The sequence below is a fragment of the Ictalurus furcatus genome, chromosome 10 (assembly GCF_023375685.1).
Source record: "Ictalurus furcatus strain D&B chromosome 10, Billie_1.0, whole genome shotgun sequence".
Lineage (NCBI taxonomy): Eukaryota > Metazoa > Chordata > Actinopteri > Siluriformes > Ictaluridae > Ictalurus > Ictalurus furcatus.
This window is the reverse complement of record NC_071264.1, coordinates 10,021,234-10,046,468: the sequence shown is the minus strand read 5'-3', so window position 1 is coordinate 10,046,468 and position 25,235 is coordinate 10,021,234. Positions and strand designations below refer to the sequence as shown.

General features: G+C 38.5%; 3 protein-coding genes across 7 annotated transcripts in view; all 3 read left to right on the top strand.

Moving 5' to 3' along the window:
- The first annotated feature begins 2,565 nt into the window (after positions 1-2,565).
- pex11g (peroxisomal biogenesis factor 11 gamma) lies at positions 2,566-8,619 on the top strand. 2 transcript variants are annotated; one of them, XM_053634145.1, is made up of 5 exons: positions 2,566-2,875; positions 5,664-5,852; positions 5,968-6,146; positions 7,479-7,550; positions 7,703-8,619. In XM_053634145.1, the coding sequence occupies exons 1-5, from the start codon at positions 2,813-2,815 to the stop codon at positions 7,911-7,913; spliced, it is 714 nt and encodes a 237-aa protein (XP_053490120.1). In that variant the 5' UTR covers positions 2,566-2,812; the 3' UTR covers positions 7,914-8,619. The 2 variants fall into 2 exon arrangements, with proteins under 2 accessions (XP_053490120.1, XP_053490122.1); XM_053634147.1 differs by lacking the exon at positions 2,566-2,875 and adding an exon at positions 3,663-4,273.
- Positions 8,620-8,694: 75 nt separating this feature from the next.
- Positions 8,695-15,742, top strand: si:ch73-40i7.5 (amyloid-beta A4 precursor protein-binding family A member 3). 3 transcript variants are annotated; one of them, XM_053634128.1, is made up of 12 exons: positions 8,695-8,951; positions 10,216-10,285; positions 10,399-11,496; positions 11,624-11,660; positions 11,814-11,959; positions 13,087-13,173; positions 13,295-13,471; positions 13,613-13,786; positions 14,175-14,387; positions 14,660-14,779; positions 14,870-15,010; positions 15,120-15,742. In XM_053634128.1, exons 3-12 carry the CDS (start codon positions 10,492-10,494, stop codon positions 15,189-15,191), a joined length of 2,172 nt encoding a protein of 723 aa, XP_053490103.1. In that variant the 5' UTR covers positions 8,695-8,951; positions 10,216-10,285; positions 10,399-10,491; the 3' UTR covers positions 15,192-15,742. The 3 variants fall into 3 exon arrangements, with proteins under 3 accessions (XP_053490103.1, XP_053490102.1, XP_053490104.1); XM_053634127.1 differs by having other exon boundaries at positions 10,165-10,285; XM_053634129.1 differs by lacking the exon at positions 10,216-10,285.
- A 2,944-nt stretch (positions 15,743-18,686) lies between these two features.
- The window catches only part of abca7 (ATP-binding cassette, sub-family A (ABC1), member 7), a 29,015-nt gene continuing 22,466 nt past the window's right edge, over positions 18,687-25,235 (top strand). For both annotated transcript variants that reach the window (XM_053634123.1, XM_053634124.1), the window contains exons 1-10: positions 18,687-18,912; positions 19,437-19,510; positions 19,601-19,694; positions 20,747-20,888; positions 20,983-21,110; positions 21,460-21,581; positions 22,140-22,334; positions 22,522-22,614; positions 23,316-23,553; positions 23,768-23,907. In XM_053634123.1, the coding sequence (XP_053490098.1) occupies positions 19,445-19,510; positions 19,601-19,694; positions 20,747-20,888; positions 20,983-21,110; positions 21,460-21,581; positions 22,140-22,334; positions 22,522-22,614; positions 23,316-23,553; positions 23,768-23,907 (1,218 nt within the window). In that variant the 5' untranslated portion in view covers positions 18,687-18,912; positions 19,437-19,444. The remainder of the gene's footprint in view (positions 18,913-19,436; positions 19,511-19,600; positions 19,695-20,746; positions 20,889-20,982; positions 21,111-21,459; positions 21,582-22,139; positions 22,335-22,521; positions 22,615-23,315; positions 23,554-23,767; positions 23,908-25,235) is intronic.

Below are 25,235 nucleotides of genomic sequence, written 5' to 3'. Positions count from 1 at the left end.
TTCTCCCATAGACAGCTCTCTGTTCTTCATGTTGGTATATCTTTTTTCATCACAAATGTAGTCTTCATATGTGAAAACCAGGGCTCAAACCAAGAATAGCCATTCAGAGCTATTAATTCTTTAAACACTCAATTTAACAGGGCACACCTGGGTAGCAAGAAATATCTGTCACATATTCCAGTATTTTTGCTCACTTGAAAAAGGGGTGGGCTAAAATAAAAGGTGCCATGTCCTAAGTTAACACGTCTAGATGTAAATATCAGGAAATGAATGCTGGGAAACCGCCCCGGCGGTTTCCCAGCATTCACTTCCTGATATTTACATCTTGAGTCACGAAGTGTAATGAAGGTTCATCTCACGATAATGCACCTAGCCAGACATTAAAGGACATCATGCACAAATAGCATTGTGCTTTATTGAGGATGGGAATCAGTCAAAATACTCTTTTATTTGCGTCATTGATTTGATTTTGTAAGAAATTACAGACTGCCTCTCAGCAGATTCCACCCCGAACTGTGTTAGGATAAGGTTGTTCCCCAAAAAGGCAGAATTATCAAAGGGACAATTTATCTCAGTCTCAGCAATATGTGTATAATACCACCTAAAGTGACATTCACACAGTTATAGCATGGGAGCGGCAGTGGGACATCAAGAACCATCTCTGAACAAAGGGCTATGTGACCGTAATTAGCATTCAGAAAAACATCTGTCTTGATAATCCTATCACTTCACCATTTGGGGTCACACCTGTAATAACATCCGTACTGTGAGAACGGAAAGTGGTCACATCAAATGCTATCTTTAATTTACATTTAGAAAGAAACTTCATTTACATTACATACAGAAAACCTGGTTTGAAACACAGTATAAAATATCTGTGTTGATATCATTCGGGGTTCACTTTGATTCTGACGAACCCGAAGTGCTTCATGTACTTTGTCACTGCCACGTTGTAATAAAGTTATTCTTCTTTGAGTTCTTTGACAACCTCTTCCATTTTTCTTACAATTTGTATGTCTGTGTGAATGTAAATTTGATGCGTTAAATTCTTGACAATAAACAAGGTTATATTAATTTTCATATTGTTACATACATTTAAGTCTTACATAAATAATATGGGTTATTAGATCTCAATTGGTCCAGTGGAGGTGATTACCTCTATGTATTGACATTGCAAAATCACCAGTTTTATTTTTAACTTGGTTTAACTACAATGGGTATCTTTGTGTCATGGGACACAACAAATTTTGGTTATACAGCTGGTTATGGAAACCTCAGTATCTCTGCTCAGGATGGTCCTAGCTCATTGGAACAAAAAATGATCTCTAGAGCAAATTACAAGGTACATGAACATATATAAACATTTTGCAGATTCTTGTTCCTTAGACTTAGAACTCCAGAACGAACACCAGACTTAGAAAGTCCAAATGTAATGCTCAAGATTGCTCACAGTTCCATTTTTAGGGTCAATTTATAATGAGAAGTCTTCGAGTCTTATTTTTAGGGGGTACCTAGGTAAGTATAGTGTGCATGCAAGACTTCTCTTTTCTTTTCTTTTTTTCAAACAGGGGCAAGAAAGTGCAAATGTTTAAAATTCCTCTCACATTCGGGTTGAATATCTCTGGTGGGGGACCAGATATGAGTCTGAAATTTTCACACAAATAAGTCCTCTATATAGCATTCTGCTGAAGTTACTTATTGCTTTTATCACAGGAGAAACAACACCACAGCTCTTTTTATTACACTGTTCATTTGTAAAACACCCAACTGAACACTTTATTTCCATATTTGGATCAAATCTATTCATGCATACCAACTGTACACCTGCACCAACATATTAGCTCAGGCTGGTTTTTCAAATCTGGCTCTTGTCCTGCATAGTTTACCTCCAATCCCAAAGTAACAATTTTTACACTAGAAAAGGACTTATTTTTCTGAAAATTTCAGGTTTATAGCTAGTCCCCTAGCAGAGATATTCAACCCAAATCTGAGGGATTTTTTTTTAATTGCACTTTCTCACCCTATAAAAAAACATAAGAGAAGTCTCAAACTTGAAATGTTCTGCATGCACACTATACTTACCATGGTACCCCCTAAAATAATGAAGACTGGGACTCGAACCCTTTCCATTATAAACTGACCCTAAAAGTGGAAACGTGAGCAAACCTGAGCAGTACATTTGGACTTTGGTTCTAAGTCTAAGGAACAAGAATGTGCAAAATATGCCCACTGTAGTTAAACCAAGTAAAATAATAAATTAAAAAATTGTGATTTTTGCAATGCCAATACATAGAGGCAATCACTCAAAAAAAAAAAGAGAGAAGAGAATGGTCAAGCAACAACTTTACAGTTATTGGACCATTTGAGATGGAATGACCCATATAAAAATGACTTTGCAGCTCAGCCATCTCCCAAAATGACTGAAAACATTGTTTGGTTATCTTTTTATTCCAGGCTGTTTGGGTTAGAGAGAATAATAATTTGAATCTCTGTTTCTTTGTCCTTTCTCACTGGAGGCGCTGTTTGCTCTCTGATAGGTAATCTATTGTTCTGGTCTGAGGAAACAATTTCCTGTTCAAAGTTCACTATTCACTATATGCTGTGTACCGACTCTTAACCACATTGGTGTAAAGGTTCAGTTTGATTTTCGGTGAAGAACTAAAGCACACGGGAAAGTGTCCTTTTTGAACATTTCTCTGTACAGTATATATTTTCCACAGCGACAATAATGAGGTAGTGATAGTTAGCTAGCTGTCACAGGAGCAGTCTGGTGGTTTTTGTTGCTGTATGACCATATAACTTGGTTATAATCATGGAGAATTCATTTGAGTCAGTGGTGAATTTGCTGGAGTCGTACAGAGGAAGAGACAAAGTGGTGAGTGTCTACTGTGCACTTTGAAATAAATCCTTTCTATGCGACGCACGTGCAATAATAATGATAATAATAGGTGTATGTTATAGTTATAGTGAATGTACAGTGAAGGTGGAATGTACAGTGAAGGCAGAACATTGTGATCCTGTAATCAGATTAATCATTAATTAATTCAAGCAGAGGTTTTCAACTTTTTGTAACTAAAGCCCCCCCAAGCCTCCCCTATCATGTGGCATGCCCCCCCCCCCCCATATTGGAGGAGACCAGGTGTAATGATTATCTATTCTATATAAAATCTATCTATATATTACCTAATCTATAATCTGTTTAGATAGATAGGTTGATCGATTTTTTTGCTTTTGTGCTTTTGTACTTTTTAAATTACTTTTCATAAATTTTATTATTTTATTATTTTTTAAAAATAACTTATGACTTTTATAAAACGATATAACGGACAGGTGTGGAACATGAATGATCAAAAATGTTTCTGAACACTATAAGTACTTTGAACAAGAGAACTAGGCTGTAATAACATGGACTATTTTACATGGAAAACATGTTGCTTTCCATTCGTCTTGCATTTTAAAAACATTCGCATAAGAATGATGTAAATTGAGATGAAGGGTGTGTCTCGTTATCCATGACATTGTTAAATCGGCTCTCAGACAGTCACTGAACAGAGCAGACGCAGAGAGAGGTGTGAGTACAGCGGGAAAGCAAGCCCTCACGCTTGCAGGACAGTACTGCCGACATTTGGAAAGTCGCTACGGTTTGTCCAAAAAGTCACTAGATTTGTCGCTAGGCACTTTTTTTGGAAAAAAAAAAATAGTCGCTAAGTTGGCAACACTGGTCTGCACTGACAGCTAGATAAAAGGCAGGCTAAGCTCCGCCTCTCCCCAGCAAAAAGAAAATACAGAGGGAGAGGGAACGTGGGGTTTTTCATTTATGCACATTCTATTTGAAAAGCAAACCGAGTACCCAAATGATGCCCTGTCTGTGTTTTTTTTTTCTTGAAAACAATTTGCTTCCCCCTTCCAATCTCTCTGCGCCCCCCTAATTGAAAACCACTGAATTAAAGGTTAAATAAATCTCCATTGCTGCGAGTAGTCCAGGGGGTGCACTGGTCTCATTTTCTATACCGTGTTAAACATCTGAGTATCAGTCAATATCCAAAACCGATATGTTATTAATAACTGTATTTCTGGGAAAGTCACAGGTGTGATGCTGACATGCAATAAAATTTGTGTCCTCTGTTCTCATGTAGGGTGGCACGGAGGTGCAGTGGTTAACGTTGCTTCTCACAGCTTCAGGGTTTGAAACTGAGCTCGGGTTATTGTCTCCCCCGTCCTTGTGGATTTCCTCTCGGTTCTTCAATTTCCTCCCATTCCATAAAACATGCTAGTAGGTGGAGTGGCTGCTCTAAATTGCCCTTAGATGTGATGAAGCTTTGCAATAAACTGATGTCCCACCCAAGCTGTTTTCCCACGTTGTGTATAGTGTTCCTGGCTGTGTATCCAACGCGAACCTGACCAGGATGTTGCAGTTGCTGTAAATGAATAAATGAATGTTCATGTGTATCATCTGTATTGTATCGCATTACACATCCACAGCCTGAAAAGCATTATGTTCTCGGCATGTCCTGAGCTCAGGGCATGAGCATTCTTCAGCGAATCACTGAGAAAAAAAAACTGTCCCGTTTGGAGAACACCCAAGTTTTCACCGAGAGACAATTTATTATCTGGAAAATCGTTCAGCAATGGTTTCATTCTTTCTAAACACAAATCTCGGTGGCCTGGAAACCAGTAAGTCTTTTTTTCCAGGAAAAGTGTAACATTCTTCACTGGCCACGTCACCCTATCTAAATACACTTGTGTTGTTAATTGATGCAGTGCTAATATCTTAGAAACTATACAAAATTGGAGAAGGCCATGAGCATCACCACTACAGCCATGCACATGCCAGTCCATACAGGATTTCACACAGTTTTTTTGCGATTGTTGCGGACAAAAATTGCTTGATTTTGCGGCAACATTTTTCAAAATCTGCTATGCAATTGGGTGGAGACATACTTGAATTGAAATTTCAATTGCATGAAATTGTTTTGGACAGTCTTTTGCAGTGATGTTTGATGGTAAATGAGATCTTTTAGCTGTACTTATGTTCTATGCACATGAATCGAAGGGGGCATGAATCTATGCATCACACAGTTGCACATATTATATGACAAGGAAGTATTTAAAAAATGGTTTGCTCAGAAATTTAATTGACACTGTTTTCCCTCACACAAAGGTAGTTGATCAGTGGGCAGGGGCAGTGGTGGTTTGGTGGTTAAGGCTCTGGGTTACTGATCGGAAGGTTGGGGGTTCAAGCCCTAGCACTGCCAAGCTGCACTGTTGGGCTCTTGAGCAAGGCCCTTAACCCTCTCTGCTCCAGGGGCACTGTATCATGGCTGACCCTGCACTTCGACCCCAGCTTCCTGACATGCCGGGGTATGCGAAGAAAACATTTTTTCACTGTGCATATGTATATGTGACCAATAAAGACTCATTATCATTATCAGTTAAGGCATGTTTGATGTCATGTTTGGTGAAGAGTAGAACACTAACCAGCAGAGCTTTCTGATCACACTACTGTTTTTCTTCATTTTGACCATTTTGTGGCTTAACTGTAATCACTGACTGTAGTCATGTTGGTCATTGAAACCTAAAGAGTTGGACCACAGTGTTAAAACTCCAGATGACAACATGTTTTCCACTAACATCTTTGTCACTATTTCTCACCATGGCTTTAGATAAGGACACTTTGCTATGGATCACAGCTGGTTGGTGGCATCATTTCAAGAAAAACAGCCAACTCCTCACAGCTCGGCAAGAGTCTCCTGCTCTTCTCAGCTCAGCTCAGTCACTGCCGGACAGTGCTGCGCTTGTTCGATGACCTTTCTATGGCTGCTTACTCACGGAGCTACGGTCTAGGATCCACGGTAAAGTTCCTGTTCACTTACCAGGGCTTTGCGGGTGATACGGTCTACAATGTAGCTGTAGCATACTGAAAGAATGGAGAACGTGTTTGAATATTATTTTACGTGCCATTTACAGGAGGAGGACAAGGTGCAGCGGTGCATGTCGGTGCTGATTAACGTTGCAGATCAGCTGTATTATCCGTGTGAACATGTAGCCTGGGCAGCTGATGCACAGCTCATTAAAGTCAAGTCTGACAAATGGTGGACACTGAGCACCATTCTGTGGGGTGTGTCTTTACTTCTGGGCACTCTCAGGTAAAACAGGAGGAGTTCTGGCTCAAACAGTTGCTTGTGCTTCTTTTTGATATTTGTAGATATCACTGATACTCATAATGTATGTATAAAATATAACACTCATTGAACACATCTTTTAATTGCATATATTACACTGTACATAGCAGCGATATTTATCATATCATCAATAATATTTAACATAACTGTAAAAGCCACTCTGCATGAAACTTTTACAACTAAGTTCAAACATTTGCATCCCTCATTGGTCCACGGTGACAAAAGGACAATGTACTTACAATTTTTTTGTACACAAACGAAGAATTTAAGAAAGTCAAAAGCAGGACAAAAATCCAACACCTAAGACAAAATGAACAGTAAAACAATGTGAAAAAATGGAAGGAAGAATGGGGGAGAATTTTACTACTTAAAGTATTCAAAAGCACAAACGTTTGCCTCGCACCTCCGGGTTGGGGGTTTGATTCCCGGCTCCACCCTGTGTCCACGGAGCTTGCATGTTCTCCCTGTGCTTCGGGGGTTTCCTCTGGTTACTCCAGTTTCCTCCCCAAGTCCAAAGACATGTGTTGTAGGCTGATTGGTATTGTGATCAGGGCCTTGTGCCCCTGAGTTCCGTGGGAGGTTCCCTAAGATTCCCGTGACCCTGTGCAAGAAAAGCGGTACAGAAAATGGATGGATGGATGGAAACTGTATGCAGGTTGGAGGCAGTGGTAAAGGCAAAGGGTGTGCATACAAATTATTAAAGAATAATTATACTTGGGGTGGGCAATATGATAATATAAATATCAATATTTTTTTATAAACTATGTACTAGTAAACGTTTCTGAGATACACTTTTCTGAAGCAGTTGACTAGATGCTACAATTTTGTACTGAATCTTTAAAATTTCTTTACACTGTTAAATAGTTAATTTTTTTTTATAGACGTTAAATAAAAATATAATTTGTCTTTCTTTTTTTTAATGCAAATGCCGGTTTCGCTGGCAGTTTGTTAACACAGCTGTGTATCATGTATCATACAAATGTGAAGTATTGCGATCTGGTATTTTTGTCATTTTGCCCTCCCTTAACTTATCCCAAATTCAGAAAGGAAGATGCAAATATTCAAAGTGATATCATTTTTTTATTATTATAAAAATCATAACTTATGATAGGAACTTTTATAAAACTCACACAAAACAACTTTTGAGTATTAAGTCATTGTTTTGCCTTCTAGTATTTTCGTTTTGGCCTAAGTGTGTGCAAACGTCATCCATTATACTTTATCTTATTGGAATTTATGCTGATGCTTGCACTTGCATCATTGTTAGAAATGAACAGCACTTTGACTTGGTTTTAGATCGCTCAGAATAATCCGGAAATTAAGGAAGAAGGTGCAGAAATGCAGAGAAGCAGGACAAGGGGATAGCAGGTGAGTTTTCATCTTTATTTTTCATATAAACACATTTAAGTTGTTTTACAGTTTACAGCATGAACTGCGTTGTGAATAATGACTGCACTTGAGACTGATCCAATTGTTCGATTGTCCTTTTTATTTATTTGTTTTTTTTTTTTTTTAATTAGGGAAAAAACTGCTACCACCACTGCTGAGATTCAAAAGCAGATTTGGGGAGAGTTTCTTAATATTCTTAGCAGCCTGGCAGATCTGAGCAACGCTATTCATTGGATGCCACCTGGATTTCTTTGGGCCGGTCGCTTCCCTGATTGGCTGGTGGGACTAATGGGGACCGCCTCCTCCCTGCTTGGCATGCTGCACATGAGTTCCAGCGATTAAAGTGCCAGTGTCTGACATGATGAACTGTTGGGACCTGAATGAATGTCTTTTTTTATTTTTATTTTTTTCATAGAAGCTACATATTTCCATTCAGATTCTTGTTAGGGTTTACATGGAGATGAACGCTTCACAATGATTTCACATAACACTATAACAGGTACATGACCTGTTCTTACATAATGTATACAGTATATAATTATGTAATTATATAATTAAGAGACAGATTGTACAGTAAAGGAAATATAGCCCTTTAGGTAAAGGATGTACACTGAACAAATTGATCAGCTACAATTAAAAACAAACAAAACAAAACAAAAAAATCTATTTATATGTAAATAAAATTGAAATAATTGAGTACTTCTGTATTTTCTTATGGCTTTATTAATTTCCTTTCACAAATAATTGTGTATTTATTTCGATATTTATTTATTTGTTTGTTTGTTTATCACTGATTGCTCAATTAGATTGCTTTTCATATTTATTTATTCAGATTGGCTTCGCTGTCTTGCTATAGCTGAATGTGACCTTAACTGTACAGAAAACTGAACAAATACAACAACAACAAAAAAAGTAAATAAGTCAATTTAAAAAATACATTTAGGGATTAATATATAAATACAGAACATTTAAGTGAAAATTAATACCGAAATAACATCTCAATGAGAAGATAAATACAGAAGGGATTTGAGGAAACGCGTGACTACCGAAAAAGGGCAAAAATAAAAACATTTTTAAGTTTAGTTTTTTCCCCCCTCAGTGGTGCAGGGATTGATTAGTCAGGACTTCAGGGATCGCGCATGCGCAGTGAGGATTCGTTTAAGACGAGACGGTTTGGAAATGGAGTTGGACTGTGTTGAGAGTATTGTTGGGTTATTTAAATGTCGTCACTTGTAATCCCGCTGTTATGCTGGCGCTGGGGTTACTGGGTTTTACTTCATGATTAAAGAATTGGGCGCAGACGGATAAAAACGGATTTTAAGATGACCCACGTCAACTTTGTTGTACCGGTTAAAAGTTCCAGCTCACTCGGTAAACAAGGTGAGTTTTGTATGATCAGCTGAGATTGTTCCTTAAAGTTATGGGATTTGGACAAAAAAAAAAAGTCGGTGTACACACACAGACTGACTGTAGGCGGATATGTTTTGTTTACTATTCTTAACTGAGTTAATATTGCGGGGGTTTCTTGTGAAAATGTAAATAGGCATTGAATTTGGGGAAGACAGAGCTCTGCACTTTGGCCCACACGAGAGAGAGAGAGAGAGTGTGTGTGTGTGTGTGTGTGTGTGTGTGTGTGTATATATATATATATATAAAATTTTGTCTTCTGGGAGACATGTAACTATCTTATTTAAAATCTGAAGGGCAGTACTAAATGAAAAAACAAAATCTTTAATCAAAATAATAATTTTAGATCATCCTGTTCAAAAGTTTATATCCCCCCGGCTCTTAATGTATCATGTTACCTTCTTGAGAATCGGTGAATGTTTGCACCTATTGTAATAGTTGTGTACGAGTCCCTCAGTTGTCCTCAGTGTGAAAAGTCACAAATATGCAGAATATTCTGGAAAATCAAAGAATGTGTAGGACCTGGGGGATTTTTCTGAAGAACAGTGGGCAGTTTAACTGCTCAGGACAAACAAGGGACTTGTTTGTGAACAACTCTCACAAAACATAAACACAGTCGCTGATCATCCAGGTAACAACACAGTATTAAGAATCAAGTGTGTGTAAACTTTTGAACAGGGTAATTTTTTTTTAATAAATTCAGGTATTGTCTTGTGGACTACATGTAAACATCTGTTATATGAAATAGTTTATTCAGGACAGTACTGAAATAAAAAACAACATGGGATTTTTATGATCCTCTTATTTTCTTAACAGTATTAAGATTTAGCAGATTCTAAAAGGGGTATGCAAACTTTTGGGCACAACTGTGTGTGTGTATGTGTGTGTATATATATATATATATATATATATATATATATATATATATATATATATATATATATTATATTTGATTATTGTTATTATGCAGATGTGATTATAAAGTTAATGCATAACACTTGATTTCCATAAGATCAAAGTTTATATTGATAACATTTATAGGAGGATATTATTAGGGCCACACAGTATGAACAGTAATAGTATATTGCACTGATATTGGTACACATTGCAATATTTCTTCATTTATAAAAAAGCTAACTAAACTGGTTATTATATTTTGAGTAAAATGCTCATTTGCATATTGCAGGTTTCTGAGCGTGTGATCATGGCTCACGAACAAATTATTGTGCATCTCTAGGTGTTACTATCAATTCTTGAAGCAAGAACAAAGTTGTCAAAGGCAGGGACACATCTTTATAGCAGATGAAGTGAGTAAGATCAATAGTTTGTTCTTACTGATAATCTTGAATGCATTTGAGCTAATTTCACCTGTGTATAACAGTATCTTAACGTTTTTTCCTCCCCTGCATCGTGGATAAAGGAACCTTTTTCTGCAAAATGGGTGGCTTGTTAGCTGAACCGTGAGAAGCGGAAAACCTTTATCTTTCTCGTCAGTTGTGCTGACCAACCTGGCATGGAGAAGCAGGCAGACATCACACACAACAAGGTTGCATCAACATCATTTAAATATGAGGTTCTGGAGAGCTCCACACAGGCTGAGGCCCGACCTAAACTGGAGGACCTGGATTTGTTTAACCCAATAGAGCCCCCTCCTCTGGACTGGAGGTCTGACTCTTCCAGTGAAGCATGTTCACTTAGAGATATCGAAGAACCTGGATCTTTCTCCATGGAGACACCTTTAGAAGAATTAAGTGACTATGGGGCTAGCAACACAAGCTTTACACCAACAGAAGTTGAGAATCTCACCAGTCAGGTAGCCGAAGAACTCCCAAATCAGGAAGTTGAGGATCTGGCAAATCAAAATCTTGAAGATCGCTCAAGTAATATGCAGAGAATGAACGAATCCGACGTTCCTGAACCACTGGAGAAGAATTTACAGAAGGTGAGGCAAACGGCACCAGAGAATCTTCGACAACATGACCTAGACCACGCTCACATTCAGGATTTGCTTAATCAGCTTCAGCTCTTTCACCCAACACCCCCATCCAAAGACTCTACTCCAGAACCAGAAAAGTCAACCTTCAGTGCTGACCATGTGACTAAGAACTCTTCATGCTTGGTGCCTAACATTAGTGCTCATCAAATATGCTCAGAGGGAAGCACAGCATCTGGCCTTCTTTTCACTGTGAGCAATCAAAGGGAGCTTCTGCAGCTACTGGAGGACCCAGAACCTCAAGAACCCCAAGAATTTCAGGAATCTCAGGAAGATCACCCCATTTATACAGAACAGACTACTGAGAGCAACATTTCACAGCTGCCTGCCTGCCAGACAAGGTATATAACAAGACGTGGTGAGGCAGATGAAATGGTTTCTGTTTCATATGGCTCGGCTATCTGGCACAGCCCCTTTCAGGATGAGCTTATGATGTCCGGCTACTCAGAGGACGAGCTCACGGAAGAGTGGCAGCAGTCTAAATGTGTGTTCTCGGCTGAGTTGGCCTCTCATGGAGCTGATGTGGTAGGTAAAACTTTTATTTATTGTACAAAAGCTAAAATCAATTCCATTTAGCCATTGTGTAAACTTTTAATTCTTTATTTATTTATTTGTTTGTTTGTTTTTATTAATTAATTTTTTTATTTAAAAGGATGCTGATGCTGAAGCTCAGGCTTCATATAAAGACGGTACGAGAATTTAATAAATGAATTATATAAGACTTAATTCACTGTAGAAAAATGTGTAGTGTATGTGTGTGTGTATATATATATATATATATATATATATATATATATATATATATATATATATATATAATATATAATTATTTTTTTTATTAGTGCCTGGTCCTTGTGATCCTGAGGATCTGCTGGATGGGATCATATTTGGAGCGAAATACCTTGGTTCCACACAGTTGCAGACGGATAGGAACCCCTCCACTAATGCTCGAATGGCTCAGGCACAAGAAGCTGTAGATCGCATCAAGGTGAAATATATAATCTGCCATTTAAATGGTATAAGTTCAGTGTTTGTGCTATTTTATGTCCATTTTTTTTCCTTTGTAGTGCATTCATTGATTCATTTTCCATCCGCTTTTTCCTGGTGAGGGTCATTGTGGCAACTCACCATCAATTGAGGATCAGCTGATCACTCTGCCCCTTTCTTTACCCTGAGTGTTCAAAACATTTAAATATGGTGGTGGCTCTTTAATGCTTTTGGGGCCGATTTTCTGCCAGAGAACCTGGACATTTTGTTAGGATAAATGACATCATGGTCTCAACAGATATTAAGTGAAAACCTGACTGCCTCTGCCAGAAAGCTTAATATGGGACATGGTTGGATCTTCCAGCAGGACATTGATCCAAAACATACATCAAAATCAACACAAAAATGGTTTACTGCCCACAAAATCAAGGCCCTGCCATGGCCATCCCAGTCCCCTGACTTCAAACCCGAAGAAAACCTGTGGGGTGAACTGAAGAGGAGAGTCCACCAGCGTGGAACTTGAAATTTGAAGGATCTGGAGAGATTCTGTATGGAGGAATGGTCTCAGATCCCTTGCCATGTATTCTCCAGCCTCATCAGGCATTATAGGAGAAGACTCAGATCTGTTATCTTGGCAAAGGGAGGTAGCACACAATATTGACTAAAAGGGTGCCAATAATTGTTGCACACCTATATTTAACAAAGATGGGTTTGTTTGGGGTTTTTTTTGGTGAACTTTTTGAACAAAAGATCAAAAGTTTAAACAATAAAGACCATTTTTCACAGCCTTCTTTGCTCATATTTACCAAAGGTGTCAATATTAGTGGAGGGCACTGTACATGCTGCTTGACCAGCATGACACATGACCCCTACTCATATTCTTACAGGGGGTGAGCCTATATTCTGGCTTCATGTTGTCATTTCAGACTGAACCTGACTGCATTATGCATGGCTGACCAGCAGGACTGGCTCCAGGGATCCCAGTAACCCTACTTCTGGCAGAACACACTTTCTTTGTTTTGTCCCTTTAATGGGGGTCTTTAGCATTGCTTTTTGTGACTTGTGTGGCACTGTTCTGTGGAAACATCACTTTATGTGAACTCAATTGCAATTGTGTGTCTGAAACAGGCACCTGAAGGAGAATCTCAGCCAATGACAGAGGTGGACCTTTTTATCTCCACTCAGAGAATCAAAGTGTTGAGTGCAGATACCCAGGTTTGTAACAAAATTATTTTAAGTTAATACGAGGCCAGTGTGTATTCTTTTATCATGATTTATCCCCATTGTCAGTCTGTGACATATTTTGAGACATTTATTTTTTTGTATTTGTCCTTAGGAGGCTATGATGGACCATCCTCTGCAGATGATCTCCTATATCGCTGACATTGGAAGTCTTGTGGTGTTGATGGTGCGAAGGAAGCCAGCAGATCATAAAACTGCAGATTCAGCTGTTTGCTCTTCGTCCCCGCCTAAGAAATGCTGGATGATTTGCCATGTGTTCTCCTCTGGCGATGTGGGTTTTCCCAGTTCATATGTTAGGACTGTATCTACAAGTAACACCGTATCCTAATTTTCTACACTTAGATGCTCAGACATTTGTCTAGTTTAAAGAACATTATTGAATTATGTCACTGCTTGTATTTATTTGGTTTAGGCACAGATTATAGCTCAGGCCATTGGCCAAGCATTTGGTGTGGCATATCAGCAATTTTTGCAAGCAAATGGAATTAAAGCTGGCGAATTCCTACCAGGGGAGTACTGCCTCGGCACACAGGAACTCTATAATGGAGATTTGGTGCACTTTTCACAATCTGAAAATATCAGAGAGGTAAGACAGCTGAGTAAAATGAAACTCTTCTAGACATCAAAATCTAGAAGAGTTCAATAATTTAATCAAAATTATTGACATCATAGTCTACATTTCACCAAGAACCAGATAAAATGGCTAGAATCTCAAATGGGAATGGGCTATATTGTAATGACACTATTTATTTATTTATTTATTTATTTATTTATTTACATGTGAAACGTATTTAATTACACTAGAGATGCCTAAGTCCCTGAATGGTGGTAGATCATCAGGACCAGACTTGGGCACCCCCTGCATTACACAATCTTTCTTGTCGGTGTCAATTTTCTTATGTTTGCTAATTGAATATCATTGCTGAATTTCAGTGGTTGAACCATATTGTTTTCTTCCCCTCATTGCTGGTAAGGTTTGCATAATAAAGAAGGTTGGGGAGATCCTGGGTTTAGCTGTAGTAGAATCTGGTTGGGGCTCCATCCTGCCCACGGTGGTGGTGGCCAACCTGCTGCACGGCGGTGCAGCCGAGCGCTCGGGGGAGCTGAGCATCGGGGATCGCATCATGTCTGTGAATGGGGCCAGCCTGGTGGGCCTACCCATCACCACATGCCACAACATCATCCGAGTGAGTTCTGAACACAGCGGTTTACTTTTTACTTTTGTTCAACTAAAGCAAGATGGCTGTTGCTGAGTCTCTGTATAGAACAGCAAAGAGCTACATACAGAAATGCTTAAGTGGGAGCAATAAAAGGAATGGTAGATTAGTGGTTAAAACGTTGGCCTACTGATTGGACTCTTATGTAATATGACTTTTTTTTTTTTTTTGATGTAATGTTTATGCTGGGTCCACAATTATGGTGGAGGTATGAGAGTTAATTTGTCTCCTTTACTCAACAGGACTTGAAAAACCAGTCCCAGGTGAAGCTCAGCATAGTCCACTGTCCACCTGTCACCATGGCCATTATTAAGCGACCCGACCCAAAATACCAGCTGGGGTTCAGTGTAGAGGATGGCATTGTATGTTGCATTATTGACAAAATTTACTGCTGTGTAATAAACCACTAAAATGTAACTGATGCCTTTTTTAAAATATTGATTCTATATTAGATTTGCAGTTTAATGCGTGGAGGCATCGCTGAGAGGGGTGGCATTCGGGTTGGCCATCGCATTATTGAAATCAATGGGCAGAGTGTAGTAGCGACGCCTCATGAGAAAATCATCCACATCCTCACAAATGCAGTAGGAGAGGTGAGTGTACACACTTTTCGGGCTTTGAAAATTGCCATTGACTTGGAAAAAAAACCAACAACATCCAAACTTATTGGCAAGAAGTAATAATTGTTTGCTCTTTTAATAGATTCATTTGAAGACAATGCCAACATCCACCTATCGTCTCTTAACCGGACAAGAGCAGCCACTGTTCCTCTGAAAAAGATGAACCATGCACAACCTTATCATCGAATGCCGTTTTTCAACGTAAACACCCTCACAAGTGACAAGACAAGCAATGACTGTTTGCTATTCACTATCATTCAGTGCATTTCATTTGTATCTTACAAATCACTGCTGAAAACACAGAGCACTGTTTCACAATTTAAGCCAAGCTTAAAGCAGGATTTTCAGCTACTTAAGAAAGCAGATGAAACGTTTATGAATTGCACAGCATGCACATTTGTATTCCATTTTGCCTTTGTGGAGAAATTTGTGCGAGTGTGTTATTGTGCATGAATGTGTTCCACCAAAATTGTTCATATATTTGAATAACTCTGCTTTAGTGAGCTGGTCCCAAGCATCTTCTTTGCTGTATGGGTTGTAGGCTTGCATGCTGTGTTCAGTACTTGTGCCTCAGTGCCTGTAAATATGAATTGAGTGACCTCAAGGTGTCTGCTTTTAGCAATAGGATATATATATATATATATATATATATACACATCTATATTTTTAAAGCTGCTGTATTAGATTAAAAATATGTCTTCTGACTCTGTGTGACTTTCATGAGATTATTTTTTATTTTTCTTAATGAAATAGCCATTACTGAGATTTATCATATGCCCAGCATCTATTTCAGGCGGCTTGCTACCTCAATTTTTAGTTGTATATCATACATCATTTGTAAGACTACAGTGCTGTGAAAAAGTATTTTAACTGATTTCTTCTGTTTTTGTGTAAATCTCGTACTAAATAGTTTTAGATCTTCAAACGAAATACAACATAAAACAAAGACAACTTGAGTAAACACACAATACAGGGTTTTTTTTTTTATTGAAGCACAAAAAAAAACACCTATCATCAATATGAAAAACTGATTGCCTCCTTAAACTTAAAATCTGGTTGTGCCACTTTTAGCCATAACTAAATAACTGCAATCAAACATCCTGATAACTGGAGATCAGTATGTTTAGTCTAGCTGAATCCATTATAAATGCAGTTTTATATATTTGGGGAATTAGTAACTATGGGGGCAAATACATTTTCACACAGGCCCAGTTGTTATTGGATAACTTTTTTGCTTCATTAAATAACACTATCATTTAAAAACTGTATTTTGTGTTTACTCAGATTGCCTTTGTTTTATATTAGATTTTGTTTTAATTTCTGAAGCAATTTAGTATATGAGATACACAAAAACAGAAGAAATCAGAATGGGGCAAATACTTTTTCACAGCACTGTACATACATCTCACTAATCCTTAATTTCAATTTTTCAGTGCCATGAAAAATGTTTTTATCTTCTCTGAGTGGCTGTGGGTTAGGAAGCGTCTGCTTTCAACATCCTCTTGTTTGAGACCTCTATTAAAGTAGGAGGTCTTTGTTAAATGAGTGCTTGTTGTTATTGTAAACCAGTTGGTGTATGAATAGAATCAGACTTATGTACATGATGTCACATCAACAAATCGTTTCCAGCTGCAGAACTGGCACTTCGTTTTATTCATTCATTTATTTATTTATTTATGTATTGCACACTATTCTGTGTAAACCCTAGAGAATGTCCTGCATGAAAACTTCACATAAGCAGTTTCTGAAATACTCAAACTGGCACATCTGGCACCAACAACCGTTCCACGGGCAAAAGCACCGAGATCCCCATCCTGATGTTTGATGTGAACTGGAGCTCTTGACCATGGTTATATGCATCGTGCTGCTGCCACATGTTTTGCTGAGTGGATAAATGTGCAGGTATTCCTAATAATGTGGACGGTGAGTAATTTTGTTTGGGTTGTGAAAGACGAGCCTTCAGGACACCAAAAACAGAACATAAAAGCAGGGCTTTCGAGTTTTATCAAAAGTTTGGAGTGAGATTACATCTGTTAGGGGAGGGGTCACTCAGTCCCACCCAATTCTCTCAAGTTTTTGCTAGAAGTTCAATTTTACTTATGGTTCATAATTGACCAGCACAAATAGAAATTACAAACAGTTGGTAAATCTGATCAAAGACAGACAAATTAATCCGAATAAAAATTTATAGATTTAAAAAAAAAAAAAAAATACAAATATATCAAAAATAAAAAAGATATTTGGCCTCAAACGAGCCAACTGAACAGCAGTTCTCAATGTACATACTGTATACCAGTGTTTCCCAACGGGGGTGCTGTCTGATGATAGCAGGGGTGCTGTGAAAAATCCTTCAAGCATTGCTAAAATGTCTATAAAACATTTAATATATATGATAAAAATCTGATGTCTGAAATAACACAGACAGAAATAATAAGACACATAATAATAAAAAATTATATATAAAATATAATAATAATAATAATAATTATTATTATTATTATTATATAAAATATAATAATAATTGACCCGTCGGCAGCACGTGAACGCCAGTGTGCGTAACATATGCGTGTGTTTTATCCTAATAATTAGCGTGTGACGATGCGTGTGTAGTGCAAATGAATATGGACAGATTTCTTAAACGAAAAGTTCCAGATGCTTCTGGACCATCACCGTCATCCTCATGTAGATAAAGCCTTGTTTATACTTCCGCCTGACTCCGCAGCGCGAGCATCCACTGGCTGCGCGCGCACCTCCCTAACGCACAAGGCGTTTATACTTGACGCGCCCGCCGTTGTAACATTATTTTAAACGAAAGGGGGCGACTCTGAGTAATCGTCCTAGAAACCAACAGGAAGTAGCTGAGAGAAGTAGTAGTTGGTCGGAACAACCATAGCAACGCTTACAAACATGGCGTCTCGAGTGGAGTTGCTGAATGCTGAGGAGAAATTGTGTTTGTTTTTGATGTTTGTTTTCAGTACACTTCACTAAAACCCACAGCATGAAAAAAGAGCTAAGAATCATATAAAACCCAGTAAACCTTGAGATTATCACTTGTCACATTACAACAAAATGCAGCTATAAATATGAGAACATGAATGCGGTAGGTAACTTCATCATCATCATTATTATTGATGATAACGTCTACTCTGTGTGCGCTCGCATCCATGTTGCCTAGTAACGAACATGCTTGCAGCGGGATCACGTAATTTACCCGGAAACAACTAATTCTAATTTCTGATTGGCTGATAGATGACATTTAACTCTATAACTCGAGACCGATGTGAACTCGGCAGAAAACTTCTTTCCATATGCCTGCGCCACGTCTATTAATTGTATACAGCGGGACAAGTTTTCCCTTAATTCTCAGCGTGAGAAATACAAGGTGTAGCGTGTGAACTGGTTGAAATGCGTATCTCACGGTGAATGCGTGAGATTTGAGAGCCCTGTAAATGTGTACCTAAAAGTTGCTCAGTGTGTGTTACAGTCCATATTTAATAGCGACACACTAACAGGGTTTTTATTTAGCTTCTGCACTGTGCTAAATTGCATTTCAATTTACATAACGAGTTCGCTCATTCAAACGGAAACAGGAATAGCAACCTTCCTCATTCACTGCGTAGGCTGCCGTAAACTGCCGCTAGCTGTTGTAAACATTAACCAGGATGGGCGGGTATACACGCACAAGTGATATTATGATTGGCTGAAAGCTCAATGTGGTTGCAATGTTTTTCCTTCGAGCCCCTCCTACTCTCCTGTCTCTTCCTTCGGAAGCGTTCGTACGAACCGACACCGGCTTCATGTCCCGATGGAGAACAGGAATGTTTCAAAGTAATGCACTGTTGAAGCAAAAACAAGAAGGCATTAAGACACCAGAGGTAAATATTTAGCTATTTCTTTATAAGCGGCGGTGAAGGTGAAATACAGAGTACCGCAGACTAACCCGTTTAGCAGGTTCACTATAAAAGTGCACGATCACTTCTAGATTGAACAGACCATAATAATACGGCACTTCAACCTGGCTTATTGAGTTCTTTAATTTAAAGGGGATTAAGCATTAACGTACAAACTTCACTTCCTTCCTTCTTCCTGTTAATATACATGTAACTACATCACTGTGTCACTAAAAAGGTACAATACAATGTTTTAATCGATATATTGACAACATGGCTATATAACTACCCAACAATAGTAGCTGTGCACCTATGTAGACTTTACCTGTGTACTAAACCTGTGCTTTTGTACGTGCTGATGAGAGGAGGTTTATTTGCCTTAATTCATTAAGCCAATTACTGTAATTAGGGTTTGTTGTGCTGGGGAGTCCACTGATTGCTTTTGTCTCATTTGATTAGCTTTGAATTTGCGTTTTAATTGTGTGCTATTGGTTATCCTGGTCATCTAGATACCACCATGGCCATAGGGACCCAGCTCTTACTCCTGCTGTGGAAGAACCTTACCTACCGCAGGAGGAACAAGGTAACCACACATCATCATCATCACTCTTCAAGTTCTCATAATCTCATACGGTTAAATATCATGGTTATGATAAAACGAGTTTCTCCACAGATCCAGCTGATCATAGAGCTGCTTTGGCCACTCTTCCTGTTCTTCATCCTCATCGCTGTACGTCACTCTCACCCTCCCTACATGCACAGCCAGTGTAAGTGCCACAGTTGTGTGTTTGTTTGAGCCCTGAAACAATCCTCATGAAATCACGTAAGCCGATTAGCTGCACCCGGAGTAGTACAGGGTCGCGTTTGCATTCTGACCTATTTGTTCCTTCATGGTGGTTTTTGGGGACCTTTCTAAAACGCTTAACGCGGCTTAACGTACTAAAACAACCACCAGGGAAAACCATTTTTCTCACACATTTTTCTAACTACGGCTAAGACAACGGCAGTGTAATCCTAGCGGAAAGACAATCTTTTTATGTTAAACGTGTTCCTTCCTTAGAAACCCGGTATAATAAAAATGCTTAACGTGGCAAGCCCAGATTCAGTGTACACTTTATTGATGATGCATTCTATGTACAGGCGAGCAGATTAACCCAGAAAGTTTCACGTTAAGCGTTTTCCCATAGAAAAGCTCTATAAAGAAAAAGCTTAACATGGTTTAATGGACTATGACAGATATTGGAGAACCAAATTTAGTACATACCGTATTAAGATATTGTATGCTTTTATTAATAAAGTGTATACTGAATTTGGTCTTTTAATATCACTGTCTTAATACATTAATCCACGTTAAGCGTTTTCTTTATACCAGGTTTCTATGGGAGGAACATGCTTAATGTAAAAATATTGTCATTTCACTTGGATTTCGATGTCGTCGTCTTAGCAGTCTTAGAGAAATGTGTGAGAAAAATGGTTTTCCTTGGTCGTTGTTTAAGTACATATCCCATTTTTGGTCCGTTCATTAATATGCTGCCATTCTGCTCAGAGCCTCAGAGATATATTATGAGCCACAAAATGCACATTATTCACATGTTTATGATCTGTTATGAAAGTTTGCACTTGGAGCTCATATTCATTATTTACTTACTTATTAACTCCTATATAATGTGCTAGACAGCTATTATAACAATAATTTTCTCAATGGACTAATATTTATGTACCTGATTGTAATAGTGGATTTACAGTCTGTAAAATAAGGAGTAACTCTGTGTCATTAATACTTTCTATGAAAGGAAACTTTTTGTGTGTCTGGTTTCAGGTCACTTCCCCAACAAAGCTCTCCCATCTGCCGGCACTCTAGCATGGGTTCAGGGCATCGTCTGCAACATCAACAATCCGTGCTTCCACTACCCGACTCCAGGGGAGACGCCGGGTGAAGTGGAAAATTTTAATAACTCACTGTCAGTGTATTCTTCTGTTTATATTCTTCAACAGAATTATTTCTTTGCCACTTTGCGTCATATCAGGGTGATTTTTGTATCCTGTCACTTTCAGACTTTCTCGACTATTCGTGGATGGCAGGACCATTCTCAACAACTTTGGCAATCAGACAACCCTCTCAGCCTTAGAGAACTTCTCGCTTGCTGTTCAGAGACTAGGCGAGAGGCAGGAAGCTTGGCCAAGTGGGACCTATTTTTAATATGCTTTAAAAGACACAAATAAATCAATACACTTTAAAGTAAAAGGGCAGAGTGGAGGAGAAATGCTGTTATCATAGAATAATTTCTCCGGCACTCCGGTTGTCTGCTTTTCAGTTAAGGGACTGTAGCAGTAGTCGCTGTGCAAATCTCTGTGCAAGTCCAGAGCAGAAATGCTTACTGTATTAGTCATTGTTGGTTATTATTAATCTGTGTTCCATGAGCTGTGATTAAAAAAAAAATAAGCAAACTGACAGTATTATGCATTGCATGTGACTTTGGCGTGAGATTTATTCACTTTTACATGATTGCTCTCTTAAATTTTATGATAAAGATCTGCCAGTGGGAGAGTACCTAAGAGCCAATGAGACATTCTCTTCCTTTTTATGGACCAACTGCAGCCTTCCTGCTTCAGCTGTAGACCAGTTACTGAGAGCACAACTCAACCTCCAGGTGGTAAGACTGTATTCTCCATTCTCTGCTTCTGTTATACACTTCTGACAGCCTCTACAAATAGTATACCGTTCAGTGCGAAAGTTTACACCTCCATTTCCGTTTACTGATATTTTCCCATCAAAACCTGTTACAACATTCTAAGTCTAAGAAATATAGACACAAGTACATGACTATTGAAAAAAGGACTTAAAAAGCTGCAAAAATTTAAGGCAAACAGTAGTTTGTCTGAAAATGTAGAACGGTAAGTTAAATAAACATTTACCCCATTGTAAAAAATGTATAGAAACAATTAAATGTTTATTTGTTTCGTTCTTCACATACAGTATTAGACAGTTTCTTTTACTACTGACGATGAAAACTGAAATAATGAAGCTTGCGTTAAAAAGTCGTGTTGTTTCCATTATTTTGAAGTAAGGGTGTGCAAATATGGGCACGCATTTCTAGAAATGTCCTAAAAATTTAAAAGTATGAACCAAAAAGTTAATTATAAAGTAAGTAGTGTGGAGATGAAATCTTGAAATTGTCAGGCTGCTAAAGTTTCTTCTTCTTGTTCCCTAGGTGTCGCTGGCAGGTGCTGGGATGCGTCTGTCTGATATCGTCTGTAATGCCACGCTCCTGGAACGCTACCTCACAGTGGAAGGAAATTCCTCATTCACCGAGCTGCAGCAGTCCTTGTGTGCTGTTCCCTCGGATTTGCTGCAGCAGGCAGAGCAAATCTTCCTTTCACAACTGAACTTCAGCAGGATTTTCACAGTTAGTGTTCTTTCACAAATTTGGCCTAAGAATAGATAAGGTGAAACGCATTCATACAAAAACAAAAAAAAAACAAAGATGTTGACATTCTCATTGCCCACATGTTGCAGAGGCAGAGATTGGATTTTGTGGTTTAAACTACTGCGCTTTGGTGTCTAACCAACTGATTTGCATCTGTCTCTGTCAGAGGGAGCGACTCCACTCCAATGCTGCTGAAGTGCGTCTGCTCAGCCAGGCTGTCTCCTCTGTGGCTCAGGAGTTCACCTCACTTTTGAATGATGTATGCAGCAATCTTTCAGTCTTATAGTTTCCTCCTTTCTATCCTTTCTGTTATTATTAAAGGTATGCTTACACACAAGTCACCAGTCACTGCACTGTGAAGTTGCCAGTAGGCATTCCTACTACTGGTTGCCGTAGTAACATTTGTCAGTGGGTGGCACAACTAGCATTCCACTTCTGACACCAGCTCACTTTTCAACTCGCATTCTGGAGGGAGAGCGTTTTTATATAAAAATTCACCAGTGTATATAAGCATCGTATCCTACGAGATGAAGGCGAAGCTGTGTGCCATCTATCTGCGACTGTCTGGGTCCAGAAAAACAATTCACCCGCAGACAGCGTGTCGTGTGCGCTCTACTGTCTTCTTCCATAGTCGCTGCACTGAGTCGCTCCAAATTTGTGTAAAGTTAAACTTTTCTCAACTTTGTCGTGTTGCTGGACACGCCCACATCTAGTCGCCAAGCGGACGTCGCCAGTTCTCATTGAAAATGAATGGTCTCTGGGCTCTTTGTTGCTCTGAGTCGCTGTATGTGTGAACGCACCTTAAGTGTCCGATGCCTAGACGAAACGTGCTTAACAACACCCAGTGAATGTCAATATTTACAGACCAGATGCCCTTTTAGCGCAATGCCATACTAAATACCACTTTAATCATTGATAATTGTCATAGTATTTTCCATTCTTTTGAATATCTCGCTCCAGGTATCTGCTTTATCCAGCTTCACGGAGCTGAATGCAGAACTGAGGCTGTTTTTTCCAGCGAATAGCTCAGTGCTACCTCGTGAGAGTTTCCGAGCTTTCTCCAGGATTGTGTGCGGGCATCCCGAGGTGGGCGGTGAGAAGATTCCTTCCTTTAACTGGTATGAAGACCATGACATCAAGTCCTTCTTGGGTAAAGACGGGACAGAGGAAAATGACTTGGGAAATGACAACACTACCAGTGAGTAGGGTTTTAAATTCCTACATAGCATCACTAAATTCATATTCATGACAAACTTTCAGCCTGATAAGAATAATAAAAATGGGTCAAAAATAATCAGAGCATTATAGTCTTATAGTGCAAATAGGATTCTGATAAAATATGATTACCCCAGCTCTAATTGGCTGTGAGAATTTTATCAGTTTGTTTGATTATTTATTTATTTATTTTTTAGCTCCATTCTGTAAAAACGTGATTCAAACCCTTGAGTCGAATCCCCTCTCTCGCATTGTATGGAGAGGCATTAAACCGCTTTTCATTGGGAAACTTCTCTACACGCCGGATAATCCTGCTACACAGAGCATCATGAAAGAGGTACTTTTATGTTTGAGCTATTTTCTGCTTTTTGCTTGTTTTTTCTCCCCAGATATTTGTTTTGTTGGCTAGTGATTACTAAGGTCCACAAATCTGAGTGTACTGCCACTGTTTCTGTTTCATCATTCCTGGTGCATGTTTCTCAAATTATATGGTTTCATCTCTCTTTTACCAATCAAAGTTGTCATAATTTACTAAAAAAGAAGCAAGGATAATGCATAAGGCATTATCAATATAAAAATGTTACCTATTGGATAAACTACAGTATCTTCTGAAAGTATTGGAACAGCAAGGCCAATTATTTTGTTTTGGCTATGCACTGAAGACATTTGGGTTTGAGATTAAAAGATGAACATGAACATGGCACTTTGGTGGCAGACCACCCAATTTTTAGGTAAGCAAAAGTATTGGAACAGATCGTCTCTAGCACATGAATGTCTATACCGATTGCTTTTAAGTTTAGGCATACTATAACGTATACCAGAAGGAAGCATTTTAAATTGATGGAACAGTGGATGAGTACAATGTGCAAGAATCGTTCTAGATTTCTGTAAGACAAACCATTCAAAGCTATCTGATAACCCAGTCTGCTTAATGCTGATAATCTTACTACCTTGGTTGACTTTCTGTTGACTGTCAAATGTCATTGACTCGAATGACATTCAATGAGTTTCGATGTTTAACATTTACATAACCATACCAACAGCATATAGAGAAGCAAAGTACAGATTAAAGCTATTATTTTATAGTACATGGTCATAAGAGTCCTACTGATATTAAAAGTAGAGAGCTTTTTCGAAATGTGTAACTGTTGCTGGCCATTTCTGCATACTGCGTATGATACTGAGTATTGAAACGCAACTTATTAAGATACTTGTAACTGCTAGCCCATTCCACCTTTCGCTCTAGTTGGTTGAGGAGCTGAAGGACTAGATCTAAAATGAATTACCGTATTTCTGGTCTGGCATAGAAATGGATGCTTCTGTTTGGTATGTGTCTTATTGTGTCTTAGTGTGCTGTATATCTAGCGGCCCCCAGTTTGAGAGCCACTGATATACACCAGGTTATATATATATATATATATATATATATATATATATATATATATATATATATATATATATATATATAATATAAAAAAAAATTTATTATTTTTTTTTTAAACCAGTAAAGGGGTTGAAACTGAAAGAGTAACATCCTCTGATGCTGAGCAGGAAAACAAGCTGTGTAAATGGTAAATGTCTATGAGTTCCAGTTTATGATATGAGTGATATGAGCAGAGCATAAGAAAAGATAAGGAAAGTCCCCTTGGCTAGAGACACCAAAAT

Excerpts from the sequence above, each read along its gene's own strand:
- pex11g (XM_053634145.1), top strand. The coding sequence starts at position 2,813 with ATGGAGAATTCATTTGAGTCAGTGGTGAATTTGCTGGAGTCGTACAGA. Across the intron at positions 5,853-5,967 it reads GCTACGGTCTAGGATCCACG|GAGGAGGACAAGGTGCAGCG; the intron begins GTAAAGTTCCTG and ends TGCCATTTACAG. Across the intron at positions 7,551-7,702 it reads GCAGGACAAGGGGATAGCAG|GGAAAAAACTGCTACCACCA; the intron begins GTGAGTTTTCAT and ends TTTTTTAATTAG.
- si:ch73-40i7.5 (XM_053634129.1), top strand. The coding sequence starts at position 10,492 with ATGGAGAAGCAGGCAGACATCACACACAACAAGGTTGCATCAACATCA. Across the intron at positions 11,661-11,813 it reads TCAGGCTTCATATAAAGACG|TGCCTGGTCCTTGTGATCCT; the intron begins GTACGAGAATTT and ends TTTTTTTATTAG. Across the intron at positions 14,780-14,869 it reads TCAGTGTAGAGGATGGCATT|ATTTGCAGTTTAATGCGTGG; the intron begins GTATGTTGCATT and ends ATTCTATATTAG.